Source organism: Microcaecilia unicolor, chromosome 1, assembly GCF_901765095.1.
Source record: "Microcaecilia unicolor chromosome 1, aMicUni1.1, whole genome shotgun sequence".
Lineage (NCBI taxonomy): Eukaryota > Metazoa > Chordata > Amphibia > Gymnophiona > Siphonopidae > Microcaecilia > Microcaecilia unicolor.
The window spans coordinates 343,181,631-343,193,635 of record NC_044031.1 but is presented as its reverse complement, the minus strand read 5'-3'; the positions used below and the strand labels follow the sequence as shown (position 1 = coordinate 343,193,635).

Sequence of the window (12,005 nt, the reverse complement as noted above, 5' to 3'; positions counted from 1 at the left end):
CTGCTGGTAGTTGGTCACAACACACAAGTATCTGGATTCATCTGCTACAACTAAAGGAATGAAAAATATCAGGTAAGACATAATTTTTCGTTAACTGGAGAAGCAGGAAAATGTGACCTGAAAAATTACAGAAGGACCTTATGAGACTGGGAGACTGGGTGGCTAGATGGCAGGTGACATTTAATGTAAGCTAATGTAAGGTGATGCATGTGGGAAAAAAGAACCCGAATTATACCTACGTCATGCAAGGTTCCATGTTAGGAGTTACAAACCAAGAAAGGGATCTGGGTGTCGTCGTCGTCGATAATACACTGAAACCTTCTGCTCAGTGTGCTGCTGTGGCTCGGAAAGCGAATAGAATGTTGGGTATTAGGAAAGGTGGATGTTAGGAGGATGTTATAATGCCGTTATATTGTGTTCAATTCTGGTCGCCGCATCTCAAGAAAGATATAGTGGAACTGAAAAAGGTCTAGCGAAGGGCGACTAAAATGATAGCGGGGATGGGATGACTTCTCTATGAAGAAAGACTAAGGAGGCTAGGGCTTTTCAGCTTGGAGAAGAGACGGCTGAGAGGAGACATGATAGAGGTATATAAAATAATGAGTGGAGTGGAACAGGTGGATGTGAAGCGTCTGTTCACGCTTTCCAAAAATACTAGGACTAGGGTGCATGCCGTGAAACTACAGTGCAGTAAATTTAAAACCAATCGGAGAAAATTTTTCTTCACCCAACGCGTAATTAAACTCTGGAATTCGTTGCCGGAGAATGTGGTGAAGGTGGTTAGCTTAGCAGAGTTTAAAAGGGTTTCCTAAAGGACAAGTCCATAAACCGCTACTAAATGGACTTGGGAAAAATCCACAATTCCAGGAATAACATGTTTGTATGTTTGGGAATCTTGCCAGGTGCCCTTGACCTGGATTGGCCGCTGTCGTGGATAGGATGCTGGGCTCGATGGACCCTTGGTCTTTTCCCAGTGTGGCATTACTTATGTACTTATGTACCCCTTTCGTAGATTGCATTTTCAACTGTATTTGTGTGTTTTGTTCAGTTTACCTGGAAAATTAGGTGCAAATGTCTATAAGAACTTTGTCCCCACCAAGTTTCAAGGTGAAAGTATCCACATAGATTTGAAATTTGGTGGAACATCAGTGGATAAAAATATATCTTTGTCCCAATAGGAAAAGTTTTACAGGTACTCCTGTTTTTGTTCTCAAATAAGCTAACTATAAAATATTGTTTTTACAGAGTCCAAGAACACCACCAGGTTTTGAATTAGGTTTAGCTAAAATTTTTGAGTCCCATGACAAAGAATTGGAGAACCAGCGAGCTTCTATTAATAAGTTGGAACTTCTGGTATCAGAGCTAACTGATGAAAGAACTGCAAAGAATGAAGAAATACTGAAACTAAAGGTATGAAAATCGCTACCCAGCGCTTGCTGATATTTCAAAAGATTTTAAATAGAGAAACCTGATGGTCCATTCTTACTTCAGAAATCTTGAAATATTTATGTTGTGTTCTTTACCAATTTAAAGAAACATTTTTTGAGAGTTAAACTAAAAACGTTTGTCTTCAAAGTTTTCTTTCAATATTGGATTTCAGGGGCAGTTATGTGAGATGGAAAACATAAGGCTGGAAATGCAGAATTTACTGGCAGAGTACCAGAATTTACAGATTCAGCTGGCAGATGCCAGGAAAGAAAGAAAACACAGGTAAACTGCTAATTAATGACCAAAAAGATCATAGAACTTAAGTTGTGCAAGGATCCTGTACTGGTAGAGCCGGTGCAAGGTTATTAGGAGCCCAAGGCAAACCATTAGCTTTACGTCACTCGCAGTTAATTTCCAGGTCTACTGGCCTGCGATGAGGTTTTGATAATTAAACTCAATCATGAAGTGCCCTTCATCATCCTTTCAGAACAATCCTCTAAAATCACATCCTATATAATAAAAGCACCTCCAACATTCTGAAGCTGACTCCAAGAAAGTGAAGCCTTGAAGCATTCGTGCTCCTGCTGTATCCATCTCCTGAAATGAAGTCACGTATTTCCGTATTCATAAAGACCAATCACTGGAAGGGAATACTGCAGAGTTGCCAGGCAACGGAACGCGACGTCATACGCATGAAGGTGTCATCGTCCCTCCCTTCCTCCCTCCCAGTTCCAGGCCCCCTACCTCCAAATTTTAAAAGTCATCTTCACTTACGAAGTCGGGTTTACAGCAGCCGGTAGCAGCGGTAAAAGGCGTGCAAGCTCGACCTTTCTCTCTGAGCTCTGGTCCCGCCCTTGCGGAAACAGGAAATGAGGGCAGGACCAGAGCTGAGAGAGAGAGAAGGGCTGAGCCTGCACGCCTTTTACCGCTGCTGCCAGCCGCCGTAAACCCGACTTCGTAAGTGAAGATGACTTAAAATTTGGAGGTAGGGGGTCTGGAACTGGAAGGGAGGGACGACGACACCCTCATGCGTGTGACGTCGCGTTCCGAGGGGGGGGGTCCTGGAACTTGGAGGGGGGTACCTGAAACTCGAAGGGAAGGAGGGGGCAACCTGAAACTCGGAGGGAAGGAGGGAGAGAGGGGGCAACCTAAAACTCGGAGGGAGGGGGATGACGACCCTGGAACTCGGAGGGAGGGAAAGGGACGACAACCCTGGAACTCGGAGGGAGGGAGGGAGGGGGACTGGAACTGGGAGGGAGGGGGGGCCCATGGCGCGCACTCTCAATCTCACACACACTCTCTCTCTCTCACAGACACACTCGCACCCAGTCTCTCTCTCTCTGTCTCACACACACACACTCGCACATTCACTCTCTCTCTCTCTCACACAGTCACTCTCACACACACACTCTCAAACATACACACTCAGAGGAAAACCTTGCTAGCGCACGTTCATTTGTGTCAGAAACGGGCCTTTTTTACTAGTATGTTCATATTTAATATATTGGCTCGCTTCGCCTCAAAATAACTGATGAAACTAGTTATCAAGCCAACTAAAGTATTTATGTTGTGTTTTAACTGTACTCCATTGTGTACACTGGAGAGTGAAAAGGCAGACTATAAATTCTTAAATTTCCATTGGACATCGAGACCAAAATTAGTTCTGCAGTCTGCAGCAGGTGCCAATTAACTTTAACTTTTTATTTTTTAATACCATATTAAGCACTTATTTAGCCAAAGCTTTGCATTTTGAAATTCTGGCATAATTTGGGGGTGGGCCAGTAACGGGGCTTAGCAATCCATAGAGCAGCAATATAAAGCCACTATACACGTAAATTAGCCACATTAAACTATCCCTATTTATTCTAATTTAGGTATATTAGAATACCTAATATATTAGGTACTCTAATATACCTAAATTAGAAATAAATCTTTGTTCTTTCTTAAGAGGATCTTAATAAACATTTCCTCCTCTCCATAAGCAGTGAACTAAATGGGTAACAAAAGTTTCACAAAGGTGTGTATTGAGGCCAAACAATGTTTCACCATGGGTGCTATCTTGATATTGTTTTCTTCATTCTCCGAGGACAAGCAGGCTGATTATTCTCACCAATGGGTCGTCGTCCGCAACGGCCCAGGAGACCGGAAAAACGAAAGCAAACGAGAAGTCTCTGGAACACTCCGTTGCGCGAGCGTGAGTCCCTCAGTTCTTTTTGATCCGCAATCTGGAGTGTTCGTCTTTCTTCGACTGCACTTTTTTCGGCTCAGGCATTCAGACTTGGCGTTTACCGCTCCCCTTTTTCTTTATTTAAAAGTTATAGTCTTTGTTCATCAAATATTTTTAACAAAAAAAGTCGTTTTCCTTTATTTTATTAGTTTTTTCTTCACCTTTTTAAGTTTATTTCTTTTTTCGTTGCAGCCGCCCTTTAGGCTGCTCGGCTGGGTCATTTTTTCCTTTTTTGTGCCTTTTTATTTGACACGATCGCATCTTTTAATTTCACAACCACTGTTTTTCCATCCATATCATCGAGGATTCCAAGCGGCTTCAAACATTGTACTCGCTGCAACTGGACCATCTCGGGTACCGATCCCCACGCGTGGTGTCTCCAGTGCCTTGGGCCCGGCCAGCTGCTTGTAAGCAGTGTCTTTTGATGACGAAACGGACCCAAGTGGCTCGGGAGGCTCAACGTGAGAAACATTTTGCTGATCGGTCCGGTCCTTCGACGTCAGCATCAGTACCGAGGGCGTCGAGGGAAGCAGCAACATCAAGAATGCAGGTAATGGCTGCCGAATGACCGCATCGCGCTGGAAGCAGTAAGGCATCGATTGGGTTTCCACCTATCTCGAGGCCTACTGGTATGCAGGCCCCCGGCCCTGAGGAGGCGTGAGGATTCCACGTCTTCCTCTTCGGTACCAAGGAGTCTCGATGACGGGTGTCAAGCGAAGGCTATGAAGCACCGTCATCATTCTTCCATGCACGGTACCGAGAGCTCCATGAAGCCAAGAGAGTCTGCACCCGAGAAGCGTTGGCGCCGGGAGGACCGCTCACCCTCCGTACAGGAAGTGCCGATACGTCGATTTTCTGGCAGCCTGGTACCGGCTCTCGAGCCCCCTCAGATTCTGCCACCGACTCCTGCACCGGCCCCCCCAGCCTTTTCCGATGGAAGCTCTTGACGAGCGGATCAGAGCCCTTCTTCCAGAGCTTCTGGAGGGATTGCTGCGCCAATCTGCTTCGGTATCAGGGGTGCTTGCACCTTCTGTACCGACTGCGAAAGCGGCATCTGGGCCATCGCCTATGGTGAGGTCCCCATCTTCGGTGCCACTTGCGGTACCGGCGTCGGCCGCCACCCGGGTCGATTCCCCCTCAACGTCGGTGGAGGAAGCTTCGCCAGAGTCCAGGCAGGGGTCGACTTCTCGACATCCCCCACAAGGTCGGCGTTCCTCGATGTCGAGACAGACCCCCTTGCATAATACGCTCAGAGAAGTGCTTATGCGAAATTGGTCATTCCCTCTTTCTAACCCAATGGTCCCCAAAAAATCTGAGTCCCAGTACAGAGTCCATGGGGAGCCTGTAATGGTGAAGGCCCAACTTCCTCACGATTCCATGGTGGTGGACTCTGCTCTCAGAAGAGCCAAGAGTACTAGAGACTATGCCTCGGCGCCCCCAGGCAGAGAGTCTAGGACCTTGTATTCTTTTGGGAGGAAAACGTATCAGGCTGCTATGCTCACCGCCAAGATCCAAACTTACCAGCTCTACATGAGCATCCACTTGCAGAACTCGGTCAGGCAACTGTCTAGTTTGGTTGAAGCACTTCCTCCAGAGCTCGCCGAACCTTTTCACCAGGTGGTCAGGCAGCAGAAGGCGTGTCGCAAATTCCTGGCCCGGGGTATTTAATTTGGTATCCCGAGTAGCTGCTCAAGGTATAGTGATGCGCAGACTCTCATGGCTGCGTGTCTCTGACCTGGATCATAAGAACCAGCAGCAGATGGTGGATGTTCCTTGCCGTGGGGATAATCTTTTTGGAGAAAAAGTAGAGGACATGGTCGATCAAATCAAAAAGCACCATGGTGCTATGGATTCTATCTCCCACCAGGCGTCTTCTGCTACCACCTCCTCATCCAGGAGGTTTTTTTGGAGAGAAGTGAAGTGCTCCCTATTCCTACAACAGGCTTAGGTACACTCCTGCTTCTCGGCAGCCCGTCCAGGCTCAGTCCCAGCACGCTCGTTCCCGTCAACGGCGTGCACCTAAGGCCCTTAGGGCTCCCCAGCAAAAGCAAAGGACGGGCTTTTGACTGGCTCCAGTGCAGCATAGCCTCGCAATAAGTGTCCATGCCGGACAGCTTGCCGGTCGGGGGGAGGTTGGTATTTTTTCACCAAAGGTGGCCTCTTATAACCTCCGACAGGTGGGTTCTTCAAATAGTCCGGTTAGGATGCATTCTCAGTCTGGAATCCAAACCTCCAAATTGCCCACCAGGAGCTCAGTCCTTCAGCTCCCAGCAGAAGCAGGTACTCGCAGAGGAACTCTCCGCCCTTCTAAAGGCCAATGTGGTCGAACCCGTTCCACCAGGGGAAGAAGGGCTGGGATTCTATTCCAGGTACTTCCTTGTGCAAAAGAAAACAGGGGGGATGCGTCCCATCCTAGACCTAAGGGCCCTGAACAAATTCCTTGTCCGAGAAAGGTTCAGGATGGTTTCGCTAGGCACCCTTCTTCACATGATTCAGGAAAACGATTGGCTATGCTCTCTGGACTTAAAGGATGCCTATCCACATCGCGATACTCCCAGCTCACAGGAAGTACTTTGATTTCGGTTGGGAACTCGGCACTTTCAGTATTGTGTACTGCTCTTTGGTCTCGCATCTGCGCCCAGGGTTTTCACAAAGTGCCTGGCAGTTTCGCAGGCAATCACTATGCAGATTGGGAGTGCATGGGTTCCCTTAATCTCGATTATTGGCTGGTGAGAGCACCTCGGAGGCAGGCGCTCTAAGTGAATGCGGATGGCAATTCGGGTGCTAGAACTTCTGGGGCTTTGGTGAATCAATTATCCCAAGTCCCGTCTTGTCCCAATTCATAAATTGGAGTTTATTGGAGCTCTGTTGGACACACAGACGTCTCAAGCTTATCTTCCCAGGCAAAGGCAGACAATCTCTTGACCCTAGTGTCCTTGGCTCGAGCATCTCAACAGATCACAGCTCGGCAGATGTTGAATCTTATAGCACATGGCTTCCACAGTTCATGTAACTCCCATGGCATGCCTGCATATGAGATCAGCTCAATGGACCCTAGCTTCCCAGTGGTGCCAGGCCACAGGGGGTCTAGAGGATGTGATCCATCTCTCCACCGACTTTCGCAGTTCCCTTCAGTGGTGGACCATTCAATCCAATTTGACCTTGGGACGTCCATTTCAAATTCCTCAGCCAGAAAAAGTGCTGATGACGGATGCATCCCTCCTGGGGTGGGGAGCTCATGTAGATGGGCTTCACACTCAAGGAGCTTGGTCCTTTCAGGAAAAAGATCTTCAGATCAACCTCCTGGAATAACGAGTGATCTGGGCACTCTCAAGGCTTTCAGAGATCGGCTGTCCAACCAAATCATTCTAATTCAGACAGACAATCAGGTTGCAATGTATTACACCAAGAAGCTGGGGGCACCAGATCTCGCCCTCTCTGTCAGGAAGCCGTCCGGATGTGGCTTTGGGCTTTCCAACACGGCATGTTTCTCCAGACCACGTATCTGGCAGGCGTAAACAGTCTGGCCAACAGGTTGAGCAGGATCATGCAACCTCACGAGTGCTCACTGAACGTGGACGTTGTCTGCAAGATCTTCCGAGCGTGGGGTGGATCTTTTTGCCACTCAGTTCAATCACAAGGTCCCTCAATTCTGTTCCAGACTTCAGGCCCACGACAGACTAGCGTCAGAAGCCCATCTCCTTCATTGGGGGACAGGCCTTCTGTATGCGTGTCCTCCCATACCTCTAGTAGGGAAGACTTTACTGAAACTCAAGCAAGACCATGGAACCATGATTCTGATTGTGCCCTTTTGGCTCCGTTATATCTGGTTCCCTCTTCTTCTGGAGTTGTCCTCCAAAGAACCCTGGAGATTGGAGTGTTCTCTGACCCTCATCACCCAGAACGAGGGTTCGTTTCTACATCCCAACCTCCAGTCTCTGGCTCTCACAGCTTGGATGTTGAGAGCTTAGAAGTTGCCTCCTTAAGTCTTTCGGAGGGTGTCTCCCGAGTCTTGCTTGCTTCCAGGAAAGATTCCACGAAAAAGTGTTATTCTTTCAAATGGAGGAGGTTTGCAGTCTGTTGTGACAGCAAGGCCCTAGATCCTTTTTCTTGTCCTACATGGACCCTGCTTGAATACCTTCTACACTTACCAGAGTCTGGTCTCAAGACCAACTCCGTAAGGGTTCACCTTAGTGCAATCAGTGCTTACCATCAACGTGTAGAAGGTCAGCCTATCAAAGCCCCGGTCAAACCTCCACCAGTGTCATGGGATCGCAACATCGTTCTCACCCAGCTGATGAAAGCTCCTTTTGAGCCACTGAATTCCTGCCATCTGAAGTACTTGACCTGGAAGGTCATTTTCTTGGTGGCTGTTACTTCAGCTCGTAGAGTCAGTGAGCTCCAAGCCCTGGTAGTGCATGCACCTTATATCAAGTTTCATCATAACAGAGTAGTCCTCCGCACTCACCCTAAGTTCTTGCCGAAGGTGGTGTTGGAGTTCCATCTGAACCAGTCAGTTGTCTTGCCAGCATTCTTTCCCTGTCCTCATACCCGCCCTGATGAAGACAAGTTGCACACCTTAGACTGTAAGAGAGCATTGGCCTTTTACGTGGAGCAGACTAAGCCCTATAGACAGTCCGCCCAGTTGTTTGTTTCTTTTGATCCCAACAGGAGGGGAGTTGCCATCAGAAAACGCACAATCTCAAATTGGCTAGCAGATTGCATTTCTTTCACTTACACCCAAGCTGGATTGACTCTGGAGGGCCATGTCACGGCTCACAATGTTAGAGCTATGGCTGCGTCAGTGGCTCACTTAAAGTCAGCCTCCATTGAGGAGATTTGCAAGGCTGCAATGTGGTCATCTGTCCACACATTCACATCTCACTACTGCCTTCAGCAGGATACACGACGCAACAGTCGGTTTGGGCAGTCGGTGCTGCAGAATCTGTTCGGGGTTTAGAATCCAACTCCTCCCTCCTAGGCCCATTTTTGTTCTGTTCCAGGCTGCACTCTCACTTAGTTGTGTTTCTTTTCAGGTCAATCTCTGTTATGTCCTCTCCGTTGTGAGGCCCAATTGACCAATGTTCATTGTTTTGAGTGAGCCTGGGGGCTAGGGATACCCCATTGGTGAGAATTATCAGCCTGCTTGTCCTCTGAGAAAATGAAGATACATACCTGTAGCAGGTATTCTCTGAGGGCAGCAGGCTGATTATTCTCACATACCCGCCCTACTCCCCTTGGAGTTGTTCTTGTTTCTGGTTTGCTTTTTTATTAAACTGAGGGGCTTGCGTCGCGGTCTGGAAGCCATTCGCGCATGCGCTGTGCGCTTAGCCCGCACGAGGGAGCATTCCAGAGACTGCTCTCAAGTTTTTCCGGTGTCCTGGGCCGTCGCAGACGACGACCCATTGGTGAGAATAATCAGCCTGCTTGTCCTCGGAGAATACCTGTTACAGGTATGTACTTTCATTTTGTCTACGCCCCTCAGAAATTGGCTCCATGGAGCACTGCCTAGAAGTAACAACCCCTATCTACATGCCTAGAACTTAAATACTACTGACTGTTTTAAACCCTAACCTGAGGACTGGGGGAGGACATGACACCCCATAACCGAGGATATAGGGATTTAGCCCACACTGTATACCTGACCGTCATAAACCCTAATCTGAGGACTGAGGGAATACATAACACACCTTAACTGAAGACATAGGGATTTAGCCCACACTGTATACCTGGACAACAGATCTTAGTTTCATTGCATGTCTATATCCTAACCTGAGGTTTCCAATTACTAGCTCAAAGTTGAACATTATGCTTAAATCCCAACCAGAAGACTAAGGGCACCTAGTATCACTGTATGTTTTAGAATTTACCCAACTATTATTGCCTGTTCAAATCCTAGCCTGAGGACTAGGGGAATATGCCACATATCTTAATCACGGACAAAGGGACTTGGCTCCTATTGCACTGCCAAACAGAAATTGTCTCACTAACTAAACCCTTAAGAATACCATCTACTTTTACCATTGTCAAACTCATGTACACAAAAGGAAGACAAAATGCACACTACAAAACTATGCCTTAGTCTCTATACACCACAAGAAGACCACAACATCATACCCGTATGGTACAACCCACACCACACAACCAAATACTCCAACTTCCACCAAGTTAAAATCCAATCAGATAACAGAGTAGACCCACCCAGGAGCCAAACACACCAGACAACAAAAAAGGAACCAAAACAATCCTACAGGTCCTACAAACGACAACTACTCCAAATCCCCAAATTTACGACAACAGAAGAAATCCATCAACCAATCCAAGTGGGCTACATAAATGCCAGATCAGCAGTAAAGAAAGCAGATACCATAAAGGAGTGGATTACTGAGGAAAACCTAGAACTAGTATTCGTCAACGAAACATAGATTCATAGCAATGACGATCCCATAATCCTTAACCTTTGCCCTCCAAGTTACAAAATTCTACACTGGACAAGAAATGGTAAAAAGGGGAGGGGGTATCACATTAATTTACAGAGCCCACTTCGTAACAAGAGACTATTGCCGAATCCATAACACCACAAATCAAAATAGCCTCAATCAGGATAAAAGATAAGTCTTTACTTAACCACCTATGCTGCATCATATTCTACAGACCCCCGGGAAACTGGAGTGAAGCCCAGTCAAAACATCATGGACTTCATATCAAACACATGTGTAGCAAACCCAAACGTGTTAATAATAGGGGACATTAATCTACATCTAGAAGTTCAAAACATAAACTGCACAAGAGTGCAACAAATTTCTTCAACTGTGGCATTTCCAATGGCCACAGGTGCACCCAACCCACGTAAAAGGTCATGCACTAGACCTGCTAGCATACAAATTCAGGACAGCACGGAACTTTTCAATTAGGGACCAAAAATGGTCAGAAACCCCCTGGTCTGACCTCTTCAAACTAAATATGACCCTCCACTGGAAGAAGATAGAACCCCACCATTCACAAAGCCGCACATCATACAAAACAAGAGGAAGTCAACTCCCAAACATTCTGGCAATCAATGTATGAAAATCAATGGTCAACACCTACTAACTCCATAGAATACATCATAGAATGGGACAAGAAATGCATCAGTATACTAGATGAAATAGCACCCATGCAAACCAAAACCACACAAAAACACAACATAGCCCCATGGTACAACGAAGAACTGAAAGAACTAAAAACACAATGCAGAAGACAAGAACGAGCGTGGAGCAAAAGTAAAAATGGTAAAACAAAATCCAGATGGAAAGAAACACAAGAGATACACAAAATAAGACGAGCCAAAAGAAAATTCTATAAAGACCAAATAGGCCCCGATTATAAGGACTCGAAGAAACTATACAAACTAGTGAACAATCTAATAGACATCAAATCAGTGACAACAATGAATGAAGATCTTCCACCTGCAGAGGAACTAGCCAAATACTTTGAAGAAAAAATCATCAACTTTGGTTGTCACCCTTTCCAATGAGACAGTAGCCCTAATGATTTCTCCTATGCATGCTGCTCACTAGATACATGTCTTAAGTATATTATGAAAACACTGCCCAACCAATTTACTGAAGACCTCACATCCCAGCTAGCTAAACTTCATTTTTTGGGAAGGATTATACCCACTGGATAAGGGAAACGTTCTACTTACGCCAATCCTAAAAGACTCCAAGAAAAAAAACAATGATGTCTCAAATTACAGACCAGTTGCATCAAATACCATTAACAACCAAGATGATGGAACGTATAGTAGCCAAACAACTAACGTGATGCATCAATCACTTTTCAATACTACATGAATCTCAATCAGGCTTTAGATCCAACCACAGTACTGAAACGGTACTAATCACACTCCTGACCAAATTCAAACATGAAATCACAAGAGGAAAAAACATTCTGTTACTCCAGTTCGATATGTTGAGTGCCTTTGACATGGTGGACCACCAAATTCTACTAAGAATACTTTACAAGGTAGGAATTGGAAGGAAGGTATTCTCCTGGATTAAAAGTTTTCTGACCACCAGGTCATACCAAGTCAAAGCAAACTCAGAAATCTCTCCACCTTGGAAAGTGGAATGTGGAGTCCACAAGGCTCACCACTCTCACCCATTTAATTTAACCTAATGATGATCCCACTAGCTAAGTCCCTATCCAAACAAGACCTCAATCCGTTCATATATGCTGATGACGTTACAATCTACATCCCTTTCAAAAACAATCCATCAGAGAAATCACAAACATCATAAGCATCATGGAAGCCTTCAAGCTAAAACTTAATAGAAAAAACACATTGCCCCATACTCTCATCCCCATA

General features: G+C 46.1%; 1 protein-coding gene across 1 annotated transcript in view; it reads left to right on the top strand.

Annotated features, from left to right (window-relative positions):
* Positions 1-12,005, top strand: part of KIF15 (kinesin family member 15) — a 1,036,090-nt gene that overhangs the window by 902,777 nt on the left and 121,308 nt on the right. The window contains 2 exon segments of the mRNA XM_030209299.1: positions 1,246-1,410; positions 1,601-1,710. Coding sequence (XP_030065159.1) covers positions 1,246-1,410; positions 1,601-1,710 — 275 coding nt within the window.